This window comes from Diprion similis, chromosome 14, assembly GCF_021155765.1.
Source record: "Diprion similis isolate iyDipSimi1 chromosome 14, iyDipSimi1.1, whole genome shotgun sequence".
NCBI classification, from domain to species: Eukaryota; Metazoa; Arthropoda; class Insecta; order Hymenoptera; family Diprionidae; genus Diprion; species Diprion similis.
In genome coordinates, this window is record NC_060118.1 from 5995603 (window position 1) to 6008832 (window position 13230).

General features: G+C 35.9%; 3 protein-coding genes across 3 annotated transcripts; 1 reads left to right on the forward strand and 2 right to left on the reverse strand.

Annotated features, from left to right (window-relative positions):
• The first annotated feature begins 737 nt into the window (after positions 1 to 737).
• Positions 738 to 2730, forward strand: LOC124414453 (odorant receptor Or1-like). Its single transcript, XM_046895400.1, has 6 exons — positions 738 to 1035; positions 1097 to 1647; positions 1724 to 1823; positions 2116 to 2223; positions 2348 to 2503; positions 2592 to 2730. Exons 1-6 carry the CDS (start codon positions 811 to 813, stop codon positions 2658 to 2660), a joined length of 1209 nt encoding a protein of 402 aa, XP_046751356.1. The 5' UTR covers positions 738 to 810; the 3' UTR covers positions 2661 to 2730.
• LOC124414567 lies at positions 2682 to 4881 on the reverse strand. Its single transcript, XM_046895538.1, has 3 exons — positions 4629 to 4881; positions 3566 to 3799; positions 2682 to 2946 (listed from the first exon to the last, which is right to left on the reverse strand). The coding sequence occupies exons 1-3, from the start codon at positions 4779 to 4781 to the stop codon at positions 2815 to 2817; spliced, it is 519 nt and encodes a 172-aa protein (XP_046751494.1). The 5' UTR covers positions 4782 to 4881; the 3' UTR covers positions 2682 to 2814.
• A 1269-nt stretch (positions 4882 to 6150) lies between these two features.
• LOC124414569 (cofilin/actin-depolymerizing factor homolog) lies at positions 6151 to 12521 on the reverse strand. The gene is made up of 3 exons (XM_046895541.1): positions 12366 to 12521; positions 7551 to 7793; positions 6151 to 6930 (listed from the first exon to the last, which is right to left on the reverse strand). Exons 1-3 carry the CDS (start codon positions 12366 to 12368, stop codon positions 6730 to 6732), a joined length of 447 nt encoding a protein of 148 aa, XP_046751497.1. The 5' UTR covers positions 12369 to 12521; the 3' UTR covers positions 6151 to 6729.
• Between the last annotated feature and the right edge of the window lie 709 nt (positions 12522 to 13230).

The window sequence follows — 13230 nt, forward strand, 5'->3', positions numbered from 1 at the left end:
TCACTTTCAGTCCCTCTATATGTTTGTATGTGCCCATAAGCGAACAGTTCGTACAGGGTGAGGTAGGCATGGGTTAGTCACCACTATTATGCAACTGCAGCAATCTCAAGATATTCATTAGAAACATCCGTATTCACACAGAGGATTAGGAAAACTGTGAAAAAACTTTCCCTAAGTGTGGCAGGACCAAGTTCGAACCTCAACTGTTCAATTCAGCGCTTGATGGATATGACCCATCATTTGAATTCAAGTCCTCCCATTTCGTAGTCTCGCATGCTATGTGCAACGCTCTTACGGTTGATTGTATCTTGTTGAGAAAATCAATTTTTTCTCTATTGAATAAGACAATTTTGACTGTGAAATTATTAGTTTGGTAAAGCGAATACCTGTGTCTCCATCTCTGCTTAGTAGATATCCCGACTCTATATCGCAGAGCTTTCACGAAAATAATAGTTCTTTCGTTTTTAAGATATTCATGAATACACAGGTGACATGAAATAGCAGGGATGAAAACTTTACAATTCAACTACATCCTCTATAATTCAGGATGACTGAAGGCACATAATAACAGGTTTTTCCTCCTGACTTACAATAACAGTAATTTTCTCAGTCAACCCTCACACTGTGTGATTTCATCTTGCATTTTTCATCCAGCCATCACTTGGCGTGTCCAGAAGACTCAATCTGAGAAACAGTTCAACGTGTCTCAAATGTGTTGGATTCTTTGAGAAAACTTATGATCAGTTCTCCCTTTTCCACTTCGAACACTTTCCATTTTCCTCAGTCAGTTCGTTAAATTCATCAAGAATTATGATCATCAAACTTGAAACCTCTCTGTGGTACATAAGCATTTTTTTAAGAGGATTATCTTTTTGGCCGCTACCCTCAGAAGCTTCAGTTGTAACAAAAACAATAAACCTTGCTCACTTTATGCTAATATTCTTTACTGCTACTTTAATGTTTCTCCAAATATTCGTATATGTCTATCAGAATTCAATAAGCTCGCAGTTTATCGCCGAACACGTCAGTACACAGGTAACGTGTCGAATCACACATTGTAAAATATGCCACATTTACAAGTTCATCTTTTCTGCAGCTTGCATTTCTACAATTAACAATCAAGGTGGTAATGTACAGAATTCATAGAGAGAAGTTATGCAAACTCTTGATGGATGTAAATCATATGATAAAGAATGGTTCTCCACGCTTAAGAAACCATCTTGAGGGGTACGCAAGTACTTGTAACCTTGTTTACCTGACATACACAACTACAATATTCCTACTAGCTACAGATTATTTTCTGGTACCATTCTTTAAGGCTGACAAAGATCTGCCAATAACAGCATGGTATCCTTTCGACTACAAACAATCAACCTTTTACTATAGTATTGCTTATTTACATCAACTGTGCGTCATTGTCATGTCTTGGCTTTGCTCCGGAGTAGATGTGACTTTTGGTCTCCTCGTATTTTGTTGCTGTGCACGATACAAAGTCATGCAAGATATATTAAAAAGTTTGAACCAGTCGGAAATGGAGTCGATGAAGTATGAAGAAAACCACGGAAAAAATGAATGTAATGATAAACCGATTGTGGCATACAACAAAAAAATAAAAAAATTAGTGGACCTGCATTGTCGAGTGTTCAAGTGAGTGGATCTTTTTAGAATTTGTATTACCTTTTCAGGATTATTTCAACACGTAAAACAATTATTTTTTCCACAGTTCAATACGGGACATAAATGATATACATACATGGATATTACTGGTACTATTTCTTACATCTGTAATAATGATATGTTGCGCTGGATTACAAATTACAAACGTAAGTTTTTTCAAAGAGTCATAAATATATAACATAAATAACATAACTGAATTACATTATACTGTGCTTGGTATTGCTTATTATATCATGTCAAGAAAATGGTTCTGAAGTTTTTGACACAAGTTGCTTTATCCCCTTTATGGCATGGATTTAAAGTAAAAATTTTCAACAGTTTCGTGACAGCATATGAATAAGTATATTATATGTATACTCCTTGACTTTATTATCAGTTCAATGTGAACATGAACAGTTGCCCATGATTGACACACTCTCTGTTTATTGTCTTACAAAGGTAGCTGAACAATCACTCAATTCGAAATTTACATTCTCTTGTCTGGTATGCTGTGTTCTACTGGAATTACTCTTTTACTTTGTGCCAGGTGATATCCTCGTCACTGAGGTGAGCATAATCAAATCATTAAATACATTACAATCGAATATGGTTAATTTTGCATACTCAAGATATTACTTCTACTGTACTTGCTGTATTCGTGACCATAAGTAAACATTCGTTATATTTTTAGGCGAATGCTGTAGGGTTGGCAGCCTATTGTAGTTCGTGGGAATCAATGCCACCCAACCATCGAAAATCTATCTTTTCAATTATGTTGCGCTGCGCAGCACTACCAAAACTACAGGGCGCACGAGTGAAGCCTCTTATTCTACAAAATTATGGTTCTGTGAGTTTGAAATAATTCAACACAGTACAATCAATATTGTATAAGTTGACCCCAACTGTTCATGTATACATTAAATTTGTGTTTCTAGCTTTTGGCCACTACAGCTTCTTACTTCACATCTTTACAAGCTATTGCTGGAGTTGATGCATCGAAATAACTGTAAAATTACAAGTCATGGTTCTTATGAGTCTTAAATTGTTGTTTTATTGTGGTTTGCAAATAGCAAATTATTAGGCATTTGTATTATAAAAAATAGACTGCCTTATATATCGACATATACGAATAAGTGTTCATTGTTGAATCAAGATCATTCAATTACTTGTGGTTTTCATATCTAAGTAAGCACCAGCGATTAAATCATCTTGTTGAACACCCAGTTTGGCCATCAATTCATTAGCTATTTTTTGTCCATCTTCCAGCGACTGGTCATCGGTAAGGACCACCTAACATTGTGCAATGACTGTGGTTATTACAAAGAAGGGTTTATACAGTATGTGTACGTTTATATCCCCATAATACGAACGTATCACAATCAACAGATATGCACGAGTACAATTTTGTATTTATACTATTGACACGTAACTAGAAATACCGTTATCAACTCAATTGGTATTCATTCTTAATTGAAGTGTTTCACTCAACATTGTGATTATGTAATAGTTAGACAGTTTATCTCGAGGGTGGGTTCATGCGATTAATTAGTTAGTGATAAACTTCGGTTAATTCTTTTTTCTACGACTCAATTAATCAAAAATTTAGTTTTGCCGTTTTTCCAATCGATTGGTTAAACTGTATTTCCAATTATTCGATTAATAGAGCTCTTAATTAATCAAAGTACCAGCTTTTTCAATCAATCCTACAGCCCAACGCGAGGGTCAATTTCACTTGAAAAATTGAACGACTAGTTTCAAGACTTTGAATGGCATTTTTGTGTGAATTATATATTAAAAAGCTGCAATGTTTCTTATACAATACATCAAAATACTTCGAAGTGTTTATAAAGAGAATAAGGCTGAATTCGGAATATCAAGTATCTTGATGATACAATTCATCCGTACGTACCTCAAGTTCCATAAAATCACCCAAACCATCTACATTGTCGATATGGACTCTGGTTTGACCGACAAGGTACAGCACCCTGAGCTTTTGGATTATACCGATAACTCCGTTAGAGTTTTTCAGTACTTCTGCTATGCCTTGGACATCTGCTTTGCACACTGTAGTTTTAGAAAAGTTACTGAGCTTCGGGCCTTCGGTATCTGGTCTGTCATAGTAAATGAGATCCCCAGAACCATCCTATCAATAATAGATACAGGTATCATTCTAAGAGGTTTATTCATTTGTCAATAAAAAAAGAAGAAAAATCGAATTAATTATTTGATGTGAATGTTTGTAGACGTGTCTATAATTACATTTGCTTTAATTAATTCTTGTTACTACTGGTGAAGTTGCTCAAAGATATTCAACAATTAAATTTAATTGAAGAAGCTTTGTCATTCATTGATAAATTGCTCGCTGAAATAAGTTTAAGTCATATTTGTGAAACTGGACGTAAAGAAATCATGAGTTAGCTAAAAAGAACTAATCTACTGTAAATTTCAGACATCGTGGATCCTATATAGCATCGAAAGAATTGAGACACGTGTAAAAACAAATTTAAAAAAAATTCGATTTACAACTGTATATGTATTTTTCATATTGCATACTGGAAGGGGCGTGTTTGATTAGTTTCAAAAATTATTCCAATAAGTCGAAGACTTATTCATACTCTTAAGTGAAAAAATGTATGAGACTACTTCAAATATGCTTTGACAACGACAGATTGATCTCAAAAGCGTTGCAATATTTTATCCAGGTCGATGGTTTGAAATTTCAAAATGATCGAGTGGACGCTAACGCTAACGGTCGCGTCACGTTCGAAATTCGTAATGTTCGATGCATGTATTTTTAAAAGCGCTTTAGTTCAACCGGCAAATGAAAGAAGAATAAGCGACGTATGTTTATATGTATGTACAGTAACGTTCATCACTGAAAGATTCAATGTCAGTGTGATAACTGATTATCACCAAATTGCTATCAGTCTAAACATTTGGGGTTAAGAATTTTGTAAACAATAAATTTTTACTTCAAATTTTCGTAGTTTCAGGCGGCCGATTGGCACTCTGAAGAATGTATCGTGCTGTTTGATTACAGTTCCCTGGGAATTACTCAGGATTTTCGCTTTTGACGTGATGTCCTCTCTGTCTCGTATTTTAGCTTTGATTTCCACGTTCCGCATCGTGCGATTTTCATTTGTTAAGGAAGCACTGACTGGAAACCGACTAAGTAAACTAAGTTGCCGAAACACGCTTTTCGTTCTCGCGAAAAATGGATACACCATAATTATTCGCACTCGTTCTACCGGCCAATCAGCGTGTTCTGAATGATCTAAGGATGCTTACATATCCTGTTCCTGTCCAGACTCGCGGGTAATTCGAAACAAATCATTCATGTTCCGTTTCACCGTTGACTGAAAACGACTGAAGATATATTCTTCAGTCAACGGTTCGACCCAAAAACAAAAACGAAGCTACAAATTCAAACCTGATTTAAACAGCGTTTGTCAATTTTCATATTTCTCTTTTTCAGAAATCTAATTCCCCGGTAGTGAAATTTCGATATTTTAATATTTTCAATTCCTTTAAAAAATTCTTTCAATATCCTCGCATTAGACGAAATCTAGTGTGCTGATGGGTAATTGCAATTTTTTTTACGCAAGTAGCAAAAATATCGAGATCGAATGTAATAAAAGAGGCAGTTATTTTAAATTTTTTTCCTTTTTTTTGACAACCGAAAGATGGTTAAAGATGATTGAGCCTAAAAGATGGTCTTTGCATGAATCCTGAAAATACAATGCAAAATTGAGAAGAACAGTGGATTATTCAAAATATCACGTTAGAATGAGTCAAGAATACTAAAAAAAATGACTCATAAATATGGAAAAAAGGGATTTCAATTTTTTTCCAAAACGAAGACATCCATTGTTCATATATAGCTGTTTAGAGTCCAACAACAAATTACTGTGTCAGCCTAAATATTGCTAAAAAAAAAAAATTGAACTGGAAAGTCTTCAACATCTTTGGTCTCCACCTTATCAAAAATTTTAATATGCATTCCCATAAACTTTTCATGCATTGATTGTTCCTATTCTTTAAGGGCCAAAAGTAAGTAGCGAAATGCCTGTATAATACTATGCAGAAACGTCGGGCTTAGATATTCCAGTAGCATTCCCCTTTCATCTGGTCTTAGAATAGGAAGATAATTTATTCGTAGCGAATTGACTTATAAGCGTGATAATGCAAATGCCAATTTAGCAAAGAAAGAGATAGGCAGACTAAAGTTAGAAAGTTCAAGAGATGTGATGAATATTGAATTTTTCACTCTCTGTAACACTACGCGGTTCTTTGCAGTATACCACTAACAAACCCACTTAGATTATGTTCTTTGATAAGTAGTTCGAAACCAGGAAATGGTTTATTGATTGCGAGTGAAGAAAACAGTTAATCAGTCTTCAGTGATGATAAAAAAATTTCCAGTTCTAATATGTACACGATGTCACTCGAAAAGTCACTCCATGTGCAGGTGTGGTCGAAACAAAACACATCGAATCATTATGAAATGAGTTTAATTTAAACATTATACAGCCTGTGACAAAAACGAAACATTCTTGTCAATTACGCTTACTGCAGTTCAATTGATTTGTTGAGTCAATTTTTTTTTTTCCTCTTTAAATGTTGCATACATTTTCTTCCCCCCCTTTTTTAATTTTTTTTTTTCTTCTTGACTGCTTTTCATAACTCAATAATAATAATTATTACATTATCTTTAATTGTAATAGCAGAATATTAATTAATATTATTATTATTATGTATATCAGACAGATTCACACAACGTTCACAATATGAAAAAAAATGTTTCCACTCGTTTGCTACGCCCTTCCTTGTAATCAATCGAAGCCTGTACCCATCAATCAATCCTTCACATCCCCCCCTCCCCTCTTGCTGAATAATAAATGTATGTAGCATGATATCCAATAATAATTGGTTGAAGAGTGAATAATATGTAAAAGGTGAACCCCTGAAACGTTTGATGGTAGAGTACAGAGCGATATATGGGGTAAGGGATTTTTTTGTTTCTTCTTTATTTAATAATAATTATTATTTTTTGGGTTATTGGAATTAGTCTTTTTAATTCCGGTCATTGGCTCGAAGTTTCTCTTCAACGGCCTCTTCGGATGCTTCTGCTAGGTCCGTTGCTTGAACAGACTTGTGCACACCAACCAAAGACTTTTTCAGGGCGTCAAATGAGCTAGAGTACAACATCTTCTTCTTAACTCTAGCAGTATCGGGGCACCACGACATCAGGAAAAGTTTTTGTTTCTTGGAAGCCTAGTGCGGACAAAGAAATAAAAATATATTTAGTGATTACTGTGCATCGGTAACGTAAATTCAAACGGTATTTTCAATGTAAAATTAATATATCTTATGATCACATTCGTCACATCGCAGGATAGAATATAAATATCGATAACGTAACTGTGAAGCAACATTACCACAACATGCTAATAATTTTAGATTCGACTCTGATTCTACTTGTAATATTGTTAGACACAAGTATTGTACAATTGGCATGTTGTCCAAATTATGCACACAATATGAAACCGTGTGAAATGATGCCTCGATTAACAAAATATAAACCACTTTTAATTGCTTATAATCATCGGGTTTTGGCTTTGCTTTTTATAGCAATAAATTAATCAAGAATTGTAAAAAATAAAAAAATTTTCAACCACAACCATATCGCTACTAAATAGTCTTACTCAGAATAAAAAGCTGAAAACTAAAATATGATAATATTGGCTACACTTATCTTGTTAATTCGACAATCGTAGCAAAGGAAACGACAAATACCATGCGATTATGAAAACAAATTATTATTATAACAATGTTATGCAAAAATTATCTTGAATAAATAGAAATTTTCAACTTGTCGTTGAATGAGGCTTTACCTCTGAGGTTCCCTGACATTGATGGGTATATTCAAAATCGAATAGACCATAACGGCATTCTTCAGGACCGCCCTTTTGAAGATCTTCGAGGAAAGCATCGTAGGTTGCTTCTCGGGGTGCAATCACTTCTACGTCGATCTGCTTCTCATCTTTGATATGGAAGATTACATACCGATGTTTCTTGTCCTTCTTTATTTCCTCGTACGTCGTCTTGCAGGCGTCTGCTACAGTCACACCAGATGCCTGCAATCATCGATCACATTATTTTATTATTTACTCGTTTATTCATTTTTACTTAAATGAATAAGGCAAAATATTCCCTGTAGCATAATGAAACATTGTTTTTCATATTCCCCACCAAAAACAAAGAAGAAGAAGAAGAAGAAGAGCAGTGGTAAGTTATCAGTTAGAGATTAGTCAGTTGCGGTAATTCTTGGAAAAGCGGACAGAAACTTTTCGAAAAATAGTCTTTTGAATCATTTGGTCTTTTTTTTTAATCATTACTTTAGTTCATTTTAATTCACTGAAAAAAAATCAATCATTGTCATCTAATTGATTTACGTCAATACCGATGACGTTACAGTTCATAACATTAACGTAACTGTGCATTCGTTTACTTTTTAAAGAAAAAATCTTCATTTCTCAACATTAAGATTGTTGAAAATTTAACAAATTATTATGAAACAACAAAACATATTTATATTTTGAAAACTCATCAACTCCTTCAGTCATTTCAAAGCTGTAAAATAGGGATTTTTGATTTAATTTATCATGTAACGTTCAACAATACTAAGTTTATCTTCGTTTTTATCACGATTTCTATCACATGTTTACGTAATATATCATTGAAATATACGATAAACGCTGAAAGTTCAATTTCCGCTTTTTTAATTGATTATACCTATGTTTATACCGACGATCTTTAACCACGCCCAAACAGAGAAAATACTGAAAATTGTTCTTCAATTTCGCTAATCAAGCATTCGTTCAAATTTATATTGTGAAGTAAAGAAATAAAAAAAACTCGAATTTTATTAATTTACGCTAAGCGTAATAAAGAAACTCCAGATTCCTTGATAAATTACTGCATTCATGTGTGTTCTGGAAATAACAATGGAAAATTAAAAAAAAAATGGCATATCAGCAGTCGGTATACAACATAATTTAACAACTTTTAGCAATGTAAAATATTTCCGAACGCCGGATGACGCAGGACAAGCATTGCGCGTTGTGACAATTCCTATCAAATTACTGCCAGACCCCGAGCTAGAATCTACGTATGTACAACGTACACATGAATAGATAGATGTATACGTGCATACAAAGCCACCGCTAAAGGATCAGCGATCTTTATTAATGGGATACCAAATACGGTCAAGTTTCGAAGGTCATCGACACACGGCGCACGCGAATAAAATTTTGCAATCAGGTTCATCGTCTAGTTTATGCCGCGTACTTAGAGTGCGTTCCGAAACTAACTGGCAGCGCTAAAAACTCCCTAGAACAGAAGCACAGCTGGTCACGAACTCGGCAGCATAAAAGCGATAAACAAGAAAAAAAAGTTTTCAAAAGCACTGGGAGCTAATATTAGAACCCACCCTAAGAGTGAGTTCCGAAACTCCCTAGGACAGAGTTCGAGTTAGACACGAACTCGGCAGCCTAAAAGCGATAAAGAAACAATAGAAAAAAAAAGTTGTCCAAAGCACTGGGAGCTAATATCGGAACGCACTCTTAGAGTGAATTCCGAAACTCTCTAGGACAGAGTCACCAACTCGATAGCGTAAATGTGATAAAGAAACAAAAACAAAAGAAAAAAAAAAAAAAATGATGAAAGGTTATAGTTATAGGTAGATGAGCAAAAAAATGTAAAGAGTGTAATTGATAATTACGCGGAACGGTTGTGAAATCGTAAAAACAAAATAGATCCAGGAATGGAAATTGCCGAGTATATGTATGATTATTTTTCGTAAAGCGAGTGATAGAACCTGTGGTTAACGCCTGCTTCTACAGTTTCTCAAGAGGGATGAGAAAATAACTTTGGAAATAGATCGTTCGTTTCTCTTTTAGCGTCAAATTCCCGCGTGGGAAGGTTTTATTTTTGTTTGTCTACCTACTTCTAGTCCAGCCAGTCCGTCGTCTTTCGCACGTTCCACAGAGATAAAATTAAATCTCTATCCCAAACTATACAAGCTTATATCAAAGGATTTGCAGTACCGTTATTAGAAGCTTTTGTGTATTCATTCTTTACGTTACATTATATTATATGTTACGATGTATTCGAGATAACAAGTTAGCGTATAAAACGCCCTATTATTATTTCTTGTTTTTATTAACCACTGAAATGAATCAGTTTATCGAAATTAAATCGTATTATCCGCGTAAATTTGTTGGTTTCTGAGGCGAAAACAAATTCATCGGTTACCGCATATCCAAGATATAGGAAATCAACAGTTGGTCCAGAGACGCCAACTCGATCGGCATTATAAATAATATTCGGTTTCAAGCGAGCCAAGTGGAAAAGCGCCCACTGCCCTCTAGAAATATTTATAAATTTTGAGATCACGGTAATTGAGTAACATCGTGCGAACAGTTTGCGTTGTTGCATATATATACGTAATACCAGCAGCAGCAGCAGCAGCAGCAAAATGATCGCGACGAACCTATTCGATCATGGAGTAGAATATAAAAATTTACCATATTTGTTTCGCAATAATTATGCAGAGAAAAGAAGCTTGTATCATTTGCCATTGTTCTTTTCATTATCATTAATCGCAAATAAGAATTCCGGTGTAAGCGTTCGTTTATATAAACAATACGTAGATAATACTACACTGCTTATAAGGTATCAGCAAAGATAGCGGATAACAAAGAGGTAAAAAAAGAAAAGAAAAGAAGAAAAAAAAAAGAACATTACAACGATCGATTAATTTCATATTCGAAGATATGATCGCCAATATGGATGTTTAAAGGCAACAAATACTTTAGGAATAAGTGACTATCGAGGTGCAAGTAGACAACCGCGCAACACTCCCATTGTTCCGAGTGACTCATTGGCAGTCAATGGATGTTGGTAACGTTATCGTTATCGTTATCGTAATGAACCATTGGTAAAAAAAATTTTTTACAATGATTTTGAAGGAACAAAGGTTGAAAAATATGAGTATGTTTTGCTTTATTGAGGTTCATTGAAATTAAAAGAGTTGAAAAATTGCGAAATAACGATTTCTCCTAAGCATGAATCATGCAAAAGCGTGCTAAGTAGATAACAAGCATACATTACGCATGCACGTGATTTTTCGGGGTTGGTTTTCAGGAGGGTTGTTCTCAGTTTTTGCGACTCACGACTCATGTTTGTATGTCTGTACGTAACGTAGAATGCAGTTAGATGCGATCGATATTGCGAGTCCGGTAGGGTGAAAGGGAGGGTGAAAAGTAAGGGCGAGAGGCGACGGAGGGGCGGCGGCACCCTTAGGGCATTAAAAGCTTCTGCAAGGTCAGACGAAAGGTGATTCATACTAGCCGCCGCGGGGCCGTTGGATTGCGTTAAGTTGAAACGTGAAAAAGCCACGTTGCAAAATGTCATTGAACTTTTCGTTCGTCTCGACTGACCACTTACACCGAGACCTTAAGGCGCAAAATACTCAGCCGGTTATCGCAAACCGGCTACCTTGATGTTTATTTAAATTTAAAAATTTAAAAGTAAATCGAAGCTTTACAAGGGCAAAAAATTGAATAGTGATAATGGAAAGCAAGGAGGTAATTTTTTCCATTCTACTTATAATCGTCGAAGAGCATGCAGGCTTTGGTATGGGCGTCTCGTTCTTATCAGTAAATAACCAGATATACTTGTAATTATTTACGTATTTCTTCATCTGTCAAATAAGTATGTGCGTTTTTGTTCGAGTATATACTGGGCTAATTCGTTGTTCCGTTTGTTTATTGTCCATATTCTGCGGAATAGGAGTACATACATCGATTTAATTTATGGAACGATGTGTCAAATGAGGCGGTGATGAATAATGCCGTTAAATGTGCTTACATACATATTATATTACGCTCTGATTAATCATCTGACGTGGAAATAACCGCTGGATAATCTCGTAACCGTGCGGTTGGAGAGTTTTAAATTTGAAGTAACAGGGCGGTGTATTGAGATCACCTATTGATTTCGTACTTCTCGTATGATAGGTAACGTGTACAGAAAATCAAAGATAGGGAATAGAAAATAAGAAGATATTAAATATTTTTTAATCAGCAATTCGGCCGTCGTTCCGATTTGAGGAACGGATGAGAGTTGATTCATATCCCAACTCTAGCGTGACGAATTTTCCCGGAAAGTCTGATCATGTTACAGTGAGTGAGTGAGTGAGCGGGCTGCCAAATGACATGTTCGTACATACATACAAAAGTGAAGTGATTCATCGTATCAGCGTGTCCTGGAAGAGGAGGAAGGAAAGACGAGAGAGAAGGAAAATCCCAACCTCGATACTGCCTGAAGTGAGAATTTATCTCCGAGAACTTGCGGCGATTTTTAACCGAAATCTTCATTGCGATTAATGACATATTTCAAGTGCTAAAAATTGGGAAAGCGGGGAACAAGCGTTTAGCCCTGGACTACCGCCGGTATTCACGCTCGATATCCGTTAACCGGGATGCATGCAAGAATTGCGGCTCGGGTACTAAAGGCAACGGTATAAATGGCGACCGGCGTGATCGTCCGGGTAAACGTAGGAAAATTAACTATTCAAGTACGCAATTGCCGAGATAACGTACCGCGTCTATGTGGAATAAATTTATGCATAAATAAGTATTTACCATTTTGAAACCTCACGGAATCCAAGAAGCCAAATAAATAAGCACTTTTCACCACTTTCACGGGATCTCGATCGGAGTGGAACTGGATCGCTCTGTCCGGTTGGGGGTCGCGCTCAGACGGGAAGGGAGTTTCCTTTCCTTATGTATCAATGCGCGTGACGGCTCCTGATTGGCTGTTAAGACGGATTCCAATTCGGCTGATATCTGTCGTTATTTTTTTCGCTCATTTGCAATCAGTCCAAGTATTTACGTCCAGGGGATTTGTATTCGTGGATTATACAGATGACGCGTTATTTTCGTGTCTCATTTGGCGGAACAGTTGAAATTATTTACGCATATCGTGTCTCACGTACACGCCGGTAGGACTACTTTTCGCCGCGCAGTGGCGTAGCACGGTTACGTCAGTAGTATATAGAATCACTATTTTTTAGTCGCAGTATCCATCTGAGAACTCACCCACGTTTTGATTACGATCAAACTTTAACTTAGGGATGATACCGCCGTGACTCGGTCGCCAAATTGGGCCCTGAAATCTGGCGGAATGGATTTTCGCCAATAGTTGCTAAATAGTCATCGGTATGATGTATCATTTTGTTTGGCCAATCAGAGCCATCGAAATGGGGAAATTACCTTATATGGGCAGCGGTGTGCAGCTGACCCTCGTGCCGCGTGCGCACGACCCTTCTCATCGAACTGTCAATTTTGAAAGCTGTAATTTCGTTAAAAAAATCACTAATTCACTATCATATCTATTCGATTAGTAATGAATTATAATTGACTAATCGAAAATGATATTTGATTCAATTCTCTGATTTACTTATGCCAGAATTTCATTAACGAATATCCATATAGAAAAAAAAATGTA